We start from the raw sequence: 14671 nt of genomic DNA, 5'->3' as shown, positions 1-14671 counted from the left end.
ATTAGCAAAAAAAAATTCGGCCCACAGGGAATTCGGGAAATAAGATTTTTCCCTACCCGCTCTTGAAATAATTGCCCTCTGCTCAATTCTAGAACTATCAACTTTGTAGGAGAAAGTCGGTGTTAAAATTTGGCCTCAAAGAAAATCTCCCCAAAGACGAATAGTCCCCCCAATATTCTTCGCCGAAATATGCGCCTCCAAACAAATTTCTAGGAATAGGCGCTCACCACGCATCTATCGGTGATGCATTATGTAGCAACAATCAAAAAGACACATAGTAGGAGGATGGAACGGAGAAGGAAAAACCGGAAAAAACTTTTATTTACATAGTTCAAGAATATAACGGAAAGCAAAATTTTATTCTTAATGCAAGAATAAAAATAAGTAATTAAACATATTACTTACTTGATAAGCAAATATCGCATAAAATAAAATGTTTCTATTTAATGGTAGAATGTATATAAGGCTGCTTTTCTATAAAACGTTTTCTTGGCCTTGAGTATAAACATTGAGATTGATTGCTTATGGAAATTGTAAGGTCTTACCCACTAATTGCCTTCTGTAGACTGATACCAATGAAAGTTAATGAAAAACAACGAATATATAAAGAAATAGCACGTGTCTCTAATATCTTTGCCTTCTGCTTGTATTGCAGCAAAACTGCATTCTTAGGTGGCTGCATTTAGCTATCCTTTCATTACTCATTAGGCACAACAATAATTAGGAGCATTAGCATTACTTATTCATGCTTGAGCAAATTCTTGTAATTAAATTTGAATAATATTCTTGAAAAACGTTAATTTGTCAAAGAATTTGTAAATTTTACTAGCTCAATTACCTTCAGATCTTCTCCTATAAGTATAAATTTCATTAATAAAGCTGGTTGTTGTTTATCGATGTATTCCTATGCTAAAGGCATGCTTCACTCGCTTCCGTTTCTCGCTTTCGTCGCAATCGTAGCCTCTCGAGATCCACGTAAGTTAAATGTTAACAAACGCCCTCATAGTATTTCCAAAAACACTTCCAGCACAGTCTCTTACAAGGTGCTATATAGATGACCCAAATTTAAGCGAATGTATCAAAAACGCTGCGTTGGAGGCGCAACCGCTGCTACGAAAGGGAATTGAAGAATATGGAATACCTTCATTCTTTCCACTAATTTTGAAAAATTTTCAAGTCAACCACCAGTCTCATGATGCCAATTTCACAGTGAGGGCGACAGACTTAAAAATTTACGGTATGGACTTATACAGTCTTTCGGACGTACGGTAAGTAATACTTAATAGGCGAAGTTCACTAAAATGTCAGCGCAGATTTTGTCCAAAAAAACCTAAATTAAAAGGAAAACTATGGTTTGGAAATCTACATATTTTCTCAAATTACGTTATGAATGGTCACACTATCAATTTGCCAATCGTCGGTGAAGGTTTCTACAAGTCCATCGTTTCACCTTCAACAATTAACTTCGAAATTACCGGGCAACGAGTCAATGGCGATGTTACGTTGGAAAGTGTTAAACTTGATTTTCAAGTGGACAAGATGTGGGTCCAGTTTGACGGTTTAGTGACAGGGGAAGGTCCTTGGGGTGAGCTGTGCACATTAGTGTTTCATCAAGTGTTAAAAAAACTTTATAGGTAACACGAATGAGGTACTGGCAGAAAGCGAGGAAGCCGTTGCGAAGGCTCTATCTCCAGTATTTGGAAAAGTTTTTGAAACCTACGTCACGAAGTATATGCGATGGTTGTTAGAAGAGATTCCATTTTCAACAATCTTTCCCTGTTGCATAAATAATAGCACGACAAGCAGTGCCTAGTTGAGCCCGCCTTCATTTTCTATAAATGCCACTAGTATGATAACTGTCTTCTTTTCAGCTTACCGCAAAAAAAATAATTAAAAAGTCAAAACAAGGAAAATACAGAGTGGGCTGGTTTCTCCAAAATGTTGTTGCTCTTTTGTTTTTTAAGTTAATGGGTTCTCACTCAATAAAATTTGTCGCTCTATGCTTTAGCGTCGAGCTTTCTCCCAAACGTCCGATCCGCCACCACTCAACGATAACTTTATTTCTTTTTTCTAAATCCACGATAATCCCCTCTTTGGTGTCAGTTTCAAAACAAATACGGTTAATTAATTCACTTGTAAGTGTTTTTTAAATTATAAACTCGTGCCCTCACAAAATTTACTCTAAACTTGGTTTGGACCGAATTTTATTGTATTTTAGTTTGTAGTTCGAACTTGAAATTCCTATGACTTTGTTTTATTATGTCCAAAAAATAGCGATCTCGCTACAAATTTTATTGAGGTAACCGACGTAGTTACTCTTTTTCAGTCGAAACCCCAAAAAAACGATATATGAACAGTGCGGTTAACGCTCCCGAAGCCCAAATCCGAATGCCTTCAAAAATCTCTCCTGACTAATCTCTATCTATGCGTTTTTTTTATTAAATAAATAAATTTTCAGAATGACGTAAAGTAGTTTTGTAGCCATCTTTCTTTAAGTTCATCGGAATTGTTTCTGCATTATTTGTCTTATTCGCGACCAAATGTGGAAATCACGTAACTGCGGATTGAGGTAAATTCTTTAGTTACATTGTCTATTTAGAGAGTCCATGTTATGTAAATTGTCCATACTTAGGTACCCAAGTGCCTCACTGTCCCACCGTGGGTACTGAATTGGGCACCGATTTAGAATGAAAGTCCGTTATTGATTGGGATCTAAGTATTTATCTTTATTTTATTTATTTATTGCCCCTCTGTTATGAGCCCTCAACAGGCAACAACCTAATTCGCAGTAGCCGGCAGAATGCTCGAAACTTTCATCTAAGGAAAATCCGTTCTCTGCCACAGATGGATTCTTACTTCAGTCCAGGTTCGAACACCCGACCTCCTGCTATGTAGCCCAACGCTCTACCACTGACCTATATATCACAATCCAAGATGTCTAGAATGTCTAATAGATTTTTCTTTGGGCACTCGATAGATGAGAATAATAGTAGCATAAGTGATAAATGTAAAAATTCACGCGGTTCTAACGATTCTTGAAAGAACAGAGCAGATTCCAAAACGATTCAGGAAGATTCGTCAGAAATCTGAGAAGAATCTCGCGAAGTACATGAAGTACTGAATACATTTACCTTCGTAGGGAATAACCCGATCTGACAAGCCCTGTTGGTAAATTGAATTCACTTTACTAAGATAGTTAAATACCACCTAAAGGAGATGGTGAATTTGTTATTTGAAGGGCCAAGAAAGAACGGCGGATCCATTTCTTTTTAGTTTTACATATGGAGCAAACTCCTATACTTGGATTTTGCAAGTTGTTATTTTTGTTATTTCCGTTTACGGATAAGCTTTCATAAAAAAATCCGCTCTTGAACCTCGTGTGCTATTCTTCATATCTTGTTTGCCTTGACTTGACGAAAGAAAATTCTATACGTAGAAATTTAAAACCCTCCACTAAGATGCTATAAAAATTAAAAAAAAAAAGGTTTTGGGGTGAATTTTTATTCGCATATTTTGCATTTTCGCATGATGGCCAGACGCCATTGGATAAGTAGGTACGCTAGACGAATTAAATATTCGGAAACAGTTCATCATAATTAAAAGATACAGTAATCTTATTTGCAATTTCCGTAAATTTATCACTAAGCGCGTTGCCGATTTCCGGCCACACTTCCTTAAAAAGTTGATCCGAATTCTCAGAGATTGCTTGATTGGTAGCTTTCTCAAGAACCGAATTTCCTTTAAACAGATTATGCAAATAGATCGAGGACTTGCCAATAACGGTGTGGCACTGAATTTTCGCAAACCGTAAAAAAGTACGGCCATCCTGCTCGGTCTTTCTTCCTTTGAGCATGCACTCAAAATGATAGTCCTCTACAATGCATTAATTAAGTGAAATAGTGTTGAAATTAGTTCTTACCGATATCGGCAGTGAAGGGCCCTGATCCGTTTAGTTCGAGTTGCAAAAACTTCGTGTTCACTTCATATTCACCCTCAGCGTGTATTTTTGGAACTCGTGCTTCAATTCGAAACGTATGACCTCTCTTCGTTAGCGTTGGACTAGCGTTTCTAGTTAGCCAGGGTTGTTATTGTAATGTTACTACTTACACCAATTTTATAATTTCGAACCCAGAGGCACCTGTTACTTTGAGATTGGTTAAATTAGTCGCCAAACCGGCCTGTCGATTGGGGAAGCTAACTTGACCCAAGTAAAGCGGTTCCATTGGTGGAATATTTAACTCCTCTATACCAGTGGTTAATGTTTTTCGCAAATTGTTGACTGCGGAAATGACGCACTCTGCATATTTTTCGTTTGGTGGACATATTTTAATGTAACTGGCTAAAAATTGACTTTAGGCTCTTGCATGGATTAGCGAAATACATACGGATAGTACAAGTGGAAGACACAATGAACGAAAGAACACAAACGGCACTGGTTAGTACTTTCATAATTGAAATCTGTAAATGAACAGCTACGCAATCCTGAAGATATATTTATAATGAGAGGCTCATCATTGAGTAACTGGAAAACAATAGTTTTCTGTCTACGTTTTTAATTTGGTTTTAATTACCATGCAACAGAAGATGCTAAGGTTGACGATAACTGTATACGTAATTCCCACTTAGAAAAACCAACGTAAATCAATATTTCCGTACAAGATTCTAAATGTTAAGTACTATTTAACAGCACTTAAATATACTGAGAAAAAACGACACTAATTTTTATTGTGTATCCCTATGCAATTATAACACATCCTCTGTGCCGTCATTTTTTGACATTTTTCAAAAGTCTTTGTGTCCTTGTGTGCCCATACCTAACAAATTATGGATGACTATAAATAAGTTCCTAGTTCTAATAGATACGGCACAGATAATTGCTATTATTCTCTTCTAAACCGCCCACTCACTGACATTGTCTTGATTCTTCCAGCGGTCTATTTAGTTTTAGTGAGGTATATCATTATTACGGAAATTTTCTCCTGTAGATTTTAGTCCGATTGTGAAGTTTAGGACGTTTGATTTTCTAAGAGAAATTTCTATGAATAAAAAAATTGTTTCGGTAATAAATTCATGTGATTCAGATTCACTACATTAGAGAGGTCGGTACAACAATCAATAACTAACTCGCCCTTGCAAAGGCAACATTTGATCCGGCTCAAAATCACCGACTCAGGGACTGATAAGTAGCGATCGATATGACTTTGCTAGTTGTACTTATTTTCGGTATAGCAAGGAACAGGGGGGGGGGGGTAGAAAGACAACTGAGGACTCATGCTTTTTCGATTTTAGGTTAAGTTAGGCACATTGCGTTTTGTGTATTTTTAGAAATCGAGTTTGTTACTTTAATTTTGGTTGTAGTGGTCTTATAACCTTTTATTGAGAAGTCCGATCGAAAAAGTACGAATTGTTTTGGATTCTACGCACACAAATTAATAAGAAAAAGTGTTTTCCCGAGAAATTTTGGTGCAGTCGATTTTTTGTAAAAAAAGGAAGGTTATACTCTGCCTTTTTTGGAGGCCCGAAAAAAAATTGTCTCAGATCGACCCGGAGAAAAATTGTCTTATAGAATGTGGCCTGTAGAATCCATAATTTCAAACAGTTCCAAGATTGGGCTACTACTTCAAAAGTTACAGCCCTTTGAATTTTCTTTCGAAATTGGCTTCTAGTCTATAACTTTTGATTGAGAAGTCTGATCGAAAAAATACGAATTGATTTGGATTCTACGCACCCAAATTAATAAGAAAAAGTGTTTTCCAGAGAAATTTTGGTGTAGTCGATTTTTGGTAAAAAAGGAAGCTGATAATTAAAAGTAACAAATAAATAAAAATGAAAAATGAAAATGAAATGAAATTCTACGCACACAAATTAATAAGAAAAAGTGTTTTCCTGAGAAATTTTGGTGCATTTTTTGTAAAAAAGGAAGGTTATACACTCCCTTTTTTTGAGGCCCGAAAAGAAAATTGTTTAAGATCGACTCGGAAAAAAATTTTCTTATAAAATGTGGCCTGTAGAATCCATAATTTCAAAAAATTCCAAGATTGGGCTACTACTTCAAAAGTTACAGCCCTTTGAATTTTCTTTCGAAATTGGTTTCTAGTCTATAACTTTTGATTGAGAAGTCTGATCGAAAAAGTACGATTCGTTTTGGATTCTACGCACCAAAATTAATAAGAAAAAGTGTTTTCCCGAGAAATTTTGGTGCAGTCGATTTTTGGCAAAAAAGGAAGGTTATACACTGCCTTTTTTTGAGCCCCGAAAAAAAAATTGTCTCAGATCGACCCGGAAAAAATTTTCTTATAGAATGTGGCCTGTAGAATCCATAATTTCAAACAGTTCCAAGATTGGGCTACTAGTTCAAAAGTTACAGCCCTTTGAATTTTTTTTCGAAATTGGTTTCTAGTCTAACTTTTGATTGAGAAGTCTGATCGAAAAAGTACGAATTGTTTTGGATTCTACGCACCAAAATTAATAAGAAAAAGTGTTTTCCAGAGAAATTTTGGTGTAGTCGATTTTTGGAAAAAAACGAAGGTTGTACACTGCCTTTTTTTGAGGCCCGAAAAAAAAATTTACTCAGATCGACCCGGAAATAGTACTTTGTGTACCAAGGCGGGAAAGTGGTTGTTTTCCGGGGCGAAGGAAGATATGGCCAGGCGAGGCGCAGCCGAGGCTGGCCACTTCCTGAGGCCCGGAAAACAACTTTCGTGCCGTGGTGCACACAATATTTTTTATCCTATACACTGACATTTAAAATTAATCGCTCAACAACGTCCGACCGCAAGCGCTTGAATTTGGATTTGCTTTAACGCGTCAACGTGCACGCGTTTGTTTTGTTTATTTCCACGTTTCCTGCTGACTACGCGAAATAGTTATTTGTGCAACCAGTTGGGAAAAGCACGATTTTTCGTAACGAGCTGATTTCTGCGGAACGAGCGAAGCGAGTTCCGCAAAAGAAAGCGAGTTACGAATAATAGTGTTTCCCAACGTGTTTCACACAATATTTTTTCTAATTTTGAATATGATCCTTTTTAAATGAAGTTAAACATGCCCATCCAATAATTATTTCTAAATCATCAAGTGAGTGTGTGTGTGTGTTTGACACTTCGTTACTATGGAAGCAATTTATGTTTAGTGTCAAGTTTCACAATTGCCATTCTCGAAAAAGTGAACTAACCTTTCTTCACGTAGAAAATGTAATATTTCAGGAGCAGTTCGTTCAAGTGACCATTCCCAACGCAAAGACAAAAGTATTTCGAGAATTTGCTATAACCACTGGTGCTTTTGATGGTATAAATTGCATTGAAATGATAAAGAAGTACGTGCTGCTAAGACCTTCAAATGTAAAGCATGACAGATTTTTCGTGAAATATTCAAATGGGAAATGTGGAGTTCAACCTGTGGGTATGAATACTTTCGGAAATTTGCCGAAAATGATAGCCCAGTTTTTAAAGTTGCCAAATCCCTGTTTGTACACCGGTCATTGCTTTCGGCGGTCCACTCTCCTTGCTGATTCTGGGGCCGATTTGTTGAGAATAAAGCAACATGGGGGGGTGGAAGTCGAATACAGTCGCTGAAGGCTATGTGGAGAATTCCATAATTAATAAACAGAAGATTGCAACTAACATTCTTGGAGAGACTTCGATAGAAAAGGCCTACCCAGAAAACTACGGTGTCAGATGGAGTCAATATTGCCCATTGTTCCAATTGTGTTATTAATATTTATAATTAGTTTTTCGGAATACAAGTAGTTTAGTTTAAATGACACGTTACCGTAAGCATTTGAGACGGAATTTACGTTAAATTTAAGTTTTGCTCGAAGTTTTGTTTACTGTAAGAAAACTGAAATCAAATTTATATCACAAATTTTATTCTTGTATTTTTTGCAACTAATGCTGAAATTTACTTTTCATCACCAGTTGCGAAATATTTTACTTTTCACAACTGGTTATGAAAAGTAAGGCATTTGACAACGTCAACGAGTTTTAAAAAGTGTCACTTTAAATGTCAAAATTAGAAAAATGTGTTTTTCGTCGACCTCTCGATAACAGCATAAATTACACCTTAGTTACGGGTGTAGTAATCAAGCTCATTAATGGTTAGAAACCATTATACGTTAGCAACCATTAATCGTTAGCAACCACTTATACATAACCATTATGCATTAGCAACCATTAATCGTTAGCAACAACTTGTACATAACAACCATTTTATTAAAGGGAAATGACATTTATATAACAATTCACTTTCGGCAACAGCTGAGAACTTCCATCTACCTAACCATTTTAATCTCGGTTTTAATGTAGTGAGATCAGCAGCCAGTATGGTCGCCAACGATCTCAGCAAAGCATATCCTGTGTAGCTTCTCGGATAAGGTATTGTTAAGGTATTAAGTTATTTTACCTTCAACATTGAGTACGTCGACCACAGAGATGAACTTTTCCATATCTTTAACTGTTAATACACGTACTTTAGTACAGTTGCAAAAGAATTAATTACATTCTAATTTCACATACCTTTTCAAGGTAAAATGTCAACGTGACATTTTCGGAAATATCTCCTTTCAAATTCATTGTATTCCATCAATTGCCGAACTGATCGAAACCGTTCCAATAAGTTTCTTTTGATTTGAGTGGATATAATGTTAAAATCGTCTCCGCAGCAGAGCAAGCAACATAATCTTCCACTGCGATTACGAGGACTGACGGTACCTACAGCATTAAACAACATATTACTATAGCAACGACAATAGCTGTAATTTAGTGAAAAATCGTAGCTCATAATCTCTTTTGTAATTTCTCGTAGTTGATTTTAAAATAACCTACCCCAGTGAGGTCGACGAAAAAACGTTGTATGCAATTCATGTATAAATCGGCGATTATTGGTTCGTTCGAATTTAGTCCACTCGCTGCGCTCGTGGACTAAACATCTCACTCACCAATAAAACGCCTCATTTATACACTCATTGCATAAATAACTAATTAAAACACACGTGCTTTAAAGTTGCTAAGTAACGATACTTCAAGTATGACTTTTGAAACTGTCATCTGGGTGAAATAAAAAATCTTCCTAAGTCGCTTTCTGTAAATGCAGAACATTTCTTGAGCTTGTACCTATCCTTTGGTTGAAGCTTTTACAAACAGAAAAAAATCTGTTCTAAGTATGAAATGTTCCAAAAGCTTCGTAGATGGCATCAGTATTATAATGGCTAAAGCAATGAAAAATATTGAAGTTGCCATGATAAAAACAGAGATTTACGGATTAAAAGGTCTTTTACATGAACGGATGCGTATTATAAAATTTTTGTTTACATAACATGGGGTCGATAGTATTCGAAGCAAGTAAATTGCGAATAGCAAACTTGTTTACACGGCCTCAACGCACGTTCACCTATTTCTTTGCGTAAGTGCAAATGTTGTTTATCGACCTTTTGATCATATACGCATAGCATGATGAAAAACTAATTTTGCAGTAATAAATCACTAAAGATAAGTTTGATGCCTCACGTTTTTAAAACTGAAAAATCTTATTACTCGCGTATGTATATTTGCGATATAATTAATCTTTATTTATTTTCAGCCGCTAGGAAACTGGGAAACATGGGTAATTCGTTAAAAAGCCATGCCATTAGCCGCAATTTATCAAATTCGGAACAGTATATGTATTGTTAGTTTTATTCGTTATTCAGTAATCTTTTCTAAACCATTATTTGTTACAACTCCTTCCTATGATAATTTAACTGGAATCATTGATATAATCCGCATCCTTTCTACTGAAAATGCATTTTATATTTTATTCATGATGGATTTTACAGAGGTAGGTATTCAAGTTTATCGATGTGAAGTGTATCATCCTTTGATATCCATTCTTTGCTTCATCCACATTTATTTGCCAAATTGAAACCTTTATCGTTTTGAAAATGAAATTAAGCAACACGTACAGAGATAACTTTGCAGATAATAGATTAATAGAATAGACAAAAGGGTTAACATGTTATGAACAATATAAGAGAGTGAACCGTTTTATCTAAAAAACTGGAAATTGTTGAAAGATTCAGAGCACTAGTTGCATCAGAGTACCCGTTTCAGAGTAGAAAAATGCTTCAAACGCATTGGTTGGAGCGAATACAATGTAGGTATTTCAAATTATGAATTGACATTTTTCATTAAGTATTGAATTTATTTCGTATCATAACCCAGTGAATATATATCGCAATTCGTAAGGAAATTTCTTTGAATAGTTATAGGTACTGTTGACGAGACATGTTTTGTTGAAAGGTCACTAAAATTAACATGTACGTTGTGTGCAATAAATTCCGAGCCGCATGTTATTTACATCTCAAATTTAGGTAATATGTTCGAATAACGGTTATGTAACAGCGGTATAGCTTTAATTGGAAATGCTCGACGAAATGCTACTCTGTGGAAAAATAGAACGCGTTTAAATTCCCCGAGGATATTTTTATAATTTAAACTACGTTTACATTATTTTTGTGCAATTGGAGTTAATGTCAAAAAGACTACGAAACCTTTACTTTAAACGAATTTGCATTAGTTTTACGCTTCGACCTTAAATGGTAAAAACAGAATGTGTATAATGAAAGCTTTATGTTGAATTTTCCACGACAAATTAAGTTTATTTGATAACGTAACTAGCTTTGATGAAGCCCCTTGGGAGTATAAAGTCGGCAACGAAGGAGACTAACCCGCGGTCTTTAAATGAAGCAAACGTTCTGCCGTCTTTCGTGTTTCTTTTGCGATATAGAAAGGAAAATTTTTTTAAAGCCATTAGGATGTGTAATAATCTGATGTAAGCAACAGGATCGTATGTACGTGAAAAGAAGTGGGTGGCAAAGGGAATGATATTTTTGTTACCACTAAAAACATTGACTTTAATAATTTTATTTGTTACTCAGTTGTAAACGTTGATTAACAAGACAAAACGCAAACGGGTAAACGTCATGTTTAAACGCTACTGACTTGTAAAACTGACAGCTGACCTGTAAAACTGACAGCTGACCTGTAAAAATTTTACAAGTTAGTAATCTAGTAATTTCATTGGTCAGAATTAATGTGAAGTCTCTGTTACATGGATAACATGATATTTTAGACATTTCTTCGAGATCAATTTAAGAACTAATTATTTACGTTTACTATTGTTTACAAATGAGTAACAAATAAAATATTGTACATTATACGCCAGGTAATAGTTTTTACGGGCTCTAGGAGATGACAGGCTCGCCTAGCGGCTCGCCAGTCAACTTCTCCTATCGCCAGTAAACTCACTTACCTGGCTAATAATGTAAAATACTATAAAAAAGTGTCAAAATTTGCATTCTTCTCCATTGAGTGTGAATTCGATCGGAAAGTTTATCTAGATATCAGTCAGTTTTTTAGAAGTGTCGAGGTGATTTTGTAAAGTAGGTACGTTGTTAGCTCTGAATCGCCAAAAGCACCTAGAAGTAAGTGCGTTTGTTTTTTATTATTTTGGAGAGAATCGAGGATGCACAAGTGTGTCAAAGTCACATTTCCGGCTAAGCGGTTGAAGCAATTTAAACCAAATTTGGTACACATATTCTTAGACATAAAAGGGCAAAATAGCGCATGCGCAGTTGGGGAGGGGGAGGGGTAGTACCTGTGCTAGCCACAGCACATTTTTTGAAAAATTTTTTTGTTATTATTTATTCCAGTTCGAATTGAATAGGTGTATTCATAGCTTAAGTGTACAAACAGAGTGGAAGCAGGTTTGTCGCTTTCCGGTATCTCGCGCCGATAGGAGCAGGTTTCTCGCGCTATGACTGACTGCACACAATAAAAGCGAGAAAAAGCGAAGCCGGTGGCGCAGTCCACAGTGGTGGTTGCGTTGCCGACTGCTATTCGGGAGGTTCGTTTCTTGTATGCAGTGATTATTACATCCCTAGATACTACGGTCTACGGAATTTTTTTTTTTTGGCTTTTCTCGGGATCAATGCCCATTTAGCCGCGATAATGAAAGGAAACCTAATGTCATTAATTAACGGCACACACTTCTCGCCAAGAGGTCTGTCATGGCCTTTCATGTAGACATCACAGGTTGCGACCTTGGATAGATAGGAAGAACGGTTAAACAAAGGTTAGACACTTAGGAGTCGATTAGGAGGGTAAATCTTTGATCTTTAAATATTTAGCCCAATGTTGATTAGATATTCTATGACTATGTCATATGTGGATTTAGAGTTAGCACACATGAGCGTAGGGATGTTCAACGGCAATTGTGTTCCTCTTTCGATTAACCGAGAGTACATATGATTAATGAACGGCATCCTCAACGCGCAATTAAAAATATATGATTCAAGTCGCCAATCTCCGCCCCGCACATACACATTGGCGAGTCAACCACCCCAATTCTGTGGAGATGAGAAGGAAATCGTCCATGTCCGAATTTAAGACGTACAATTGAGGCGTAGTATTTTTTTCGGATATGATGTTTGATGTACCATGGTTTGAATTTCACCGTGGGCTGAATTGTACTATACTGCGTTCTCCGTTCTTCATAGTACTCTTTCCAATGATTATCCCACTCGTCTAACATATTGCCTTTAAAGAAATTGAGGAGGTCGGACTTTGGGGTATCATAACTGAGTTTAACCCCATCTTGCGCTGCCTGTTTCGCTAATCCGTCTACCATTTCATTAGCATGTATCCCGGAATGGGCCTTGATCAAGAAAAATTTGACCATATGACCTTTCTGAATAATTTTAAAGGACTCCGCTATGATTGCTGTAATTATCGGGTGGGTGTGAAAGTAATGCTTCCTCTGATTGATTCCGGCCAAAACACTCCTGCTGTCTGACATAATAGCAAGGTTCTTCTTAGTTACCCTGTGGATCTTAAAGTATTTTAATGCTTCGAGTATTGCTATTGCTTCCGCTGTAAAAATGGATACGATTTCTCCAAGTTTAAATAACTTGGACACCTTGTTCGAAAGCTGGTAGAATGCACAACCAACTCCCTTCTTGCTTTTTGAGCCGTCTGTAAATATAACCTTCCACCCTTTTAGGTCTTCTAAGATGTTATAGTACTGCTGTATATCGATGATTAAATTTCCCATATACCTTGGAAAGTACGTCTGGAGGATCCTAGTGTAGAAATCATGGTATGACGCCTCCGGTTTCTCTTGTACGCAAGGGGGCATGTTTATATCGTGAACGTAAACACAGGCAACTGCGAGTGGCGGCGATTTCGTTTTCGACCAAAAACTCGATCAAAGGACATTAACTTATAGAGGGTGTTGTGAATATCGACCAGATTTAATGTTTTAACCTTAGTGACGTATTTTACGGCCAAGTATTTAATTCGGAAGTTGAGTGGTGGTCGCGAGCTTCCACATACAGCGCCTCCACAGGTGTAGATTTCATTGCCCCAATACAATGTCTTAACGCTTTATTTTGGACGACTCTAATTCGTTGCAATGCTGCTTCGCTAGCTGACCCGTATAATTGAAGTCCATACTCTATTAAGCATCTCGTATGCGCTTTATATACCTTTCACGCGGTTGGCAGGTCCATTCCCCACCCCACTCTCGTCATCAAACGTAAGACGTTCAGTGATTTCTCACATTTTTTGGTCACCAGGTGTATATGTTCTGACCAATTTAATTTATAATCCAATATGAGCCCTAAATACTTGAAACATCGCAATAAGTTAGCTACCTCTGACTACAATGAACTGAGCAGTTTAACTTCTGATCAATTGTGACTACTAGAAACTTAATTTGTGTTCAGTTTTCTACATTGTGACTGAGTCTCAACTTGAAAATACGTTTTCGGGTTTTTGTTTGATTAATTTTTAATTTATTATTTAGTAATCATCGTTCGATATTGACAATAAATTTGCTCATCATCCTCTAATTAGCCTAATTCGTGACTCAATGAAGTTGGGTCATCTGCATAAAGAATAACATTATCAGGTTGAGTTAAAAAAAGGCAAGAAAATTACACATTACATTACTAGCGAGGAAATTTGTATTAAGGCTTACCCGAAATCGGATTTTAATATAAAATTTCAATTTTCGTATAGAACATTTGATTAATATCAATCTGTCAGTGATCAAAGGAGTCATTATAGACATTTAGCACTGTGACAGGTGCGTCCGGTAAAGTGACGGGTGCGGCCGGGCCGATAAAGTGACAGGCGGTAGGAAAAGTATAGTCTGGTTTCTCTGTCATAGAAACTAAAATTTGCTGACATAAACTACGTATCAAGATCAAGGTTTCATGACGATTTCGGGTAAATGAAGTTTTCGTGACTATTTTGGGTAGGTACATTTCATTTTTGACGCTTTCTGAGTGTTACCCTAATAGCATCACGCTTACCGAGCACTGTTTTCCGAGTTTTTCCACTCATAACCACGCCGTTTTCATAAAAAGAACATTCTCTGTGAAACGCGACAATCAGGAACTATTGTAAAAGTGAGGAAAAACATTTAAAAAAAGTGTAAAACGTCAAAGCCTCTTTCACAGACCCAATTAGCGATAAAAAATGCAAATTATGATATAATGGGCAGGTTTTTAAATATACAGGATCTCCGATTAGATTCAATGATAATTGAGTTTGTTTTTTTAGTGATAAAAAAGGATTAGTTTACAATCTGAGAAACGAATGCCATACCACATATTATTATATTGGTTTGGTTATTC

The 14671-nt window shown here is 36.4% G+C and overlaps 2 protein-coding genes across 2 annotated transcripts; one reads left to right on the top strand and one right to left on the bottom strand.

The window, feature by feature from the left end:
• Positions 1-897: 897 nt before the first annotated feature.
• LOC116172160 lies at positions 898-2397 on the top strand. The gene is made up of 4 exons (XM_031489311.1): positions 898-975; positions 1028-1268; positions 1314-1585; positions 1635-2397. Exons 1-4 carry the CDS (start codon positions 918-920, stop codon positions 1811-1813), a joined length of 750 nt encoding a protein of 249 aa, XP_031345171.1. The 5' UTR covers positions 898-917; the 3' UTR covers positions 1814-2397.
• Positions 2398-3485: 1088 nt separating this feature from the next.
• On the bottom strand, positions 3486-4538 carry LOC116171749 (circadian clock-controlled protein-like). The gene is made up of 4 exons (XM_031488729.1): positions 4386-4538; positions 4108-4339; positions 3920-4059; positions 3486-3873 (listed from the first exon to the last, which is right to left on the bottom strand). Exons 1-4 carry the CDS (start codon positions 4447-4449, stop codon positions 3569-3571), a joined length of 741 nt encoding a protein of 246 aa, XP_031344589.1. The 5' UTR covers positions 4450-4538; the 3' UTR covers positions 3486-3568.
• Positions 4539-14671: the final 10133 nt, after the last annotated feature.

The sequence above is a fragment of the Photinus pyralis genome, unplaced genomic scaffold (assembly GCF_008802855.1).
Source record: "Photinus pyralis isolate 1611_PpyrPB1 unplaced genomic scaffold, Ppyr1.3 Ppyr1.4_LG5, whole genome shotgun sequence".
Taxonomy (NCBI): Eukaryota; Metazoa; Arthropoda; class Insecta; order Coleoptera; family Lampyridae; genus Photinus; species Photinus pyralis.
This window is presented reverse-complemented; position numbering and strand designations above follow the sequence as displayed.

What these genes read in the sequence shown, in the direction of transcription:
- LOC116172160 (XM_031489311.1), top strand. Translation starts at nt 918, where the DNA reads ATGCTTCACTCGCTTCCGTTTCTCGCTTTCGTCGCAATCGTAGCCTCT. An exon ending in TACAGTCTTTCGGACGTACG is followed by an intron (nt 1,269 to 1,313) that starts GTAAGTAATACT and finishes ATGTCAGCGCAG; the next exon opens with ATTTTGTCCAAAAAAACCTA. An exon ending in GACAGGGGAAGGTCCTTGGG is followed by an intron (nt 1,586 to 1,634) that starts GTGAGCTGTGCA and finishes AAAACTTTATAG; the next exon opens with GTAACACGAATGAGGTACTG.
- LOC116171749 (XM_031488729.1), bottom strand. Translation starts at nt 4,449, where the DNA reads ATGAAAGTACTAACCAGTGCCGTTTGTGTTCTTTCGTTCATTGTGTCT. An exon ending in TTCGAAATTATAAAATTGGT is followed by an intron (nt 4,060 to 4,107) that starts GTAAGTAGTAAC and finishes TAGAAACGCTAG; the next exon opens with TCCAACGCTAACGAAGAGAG. An exon ending in GCCCTTCACTGCCGATATCG is followed by an intron (nt 3,874 to 3,919) that starts GTAAGAACTAAT and finishes AATGCATTGTAG; the next exon opens with AGGACTATCATTTTGAGTGC.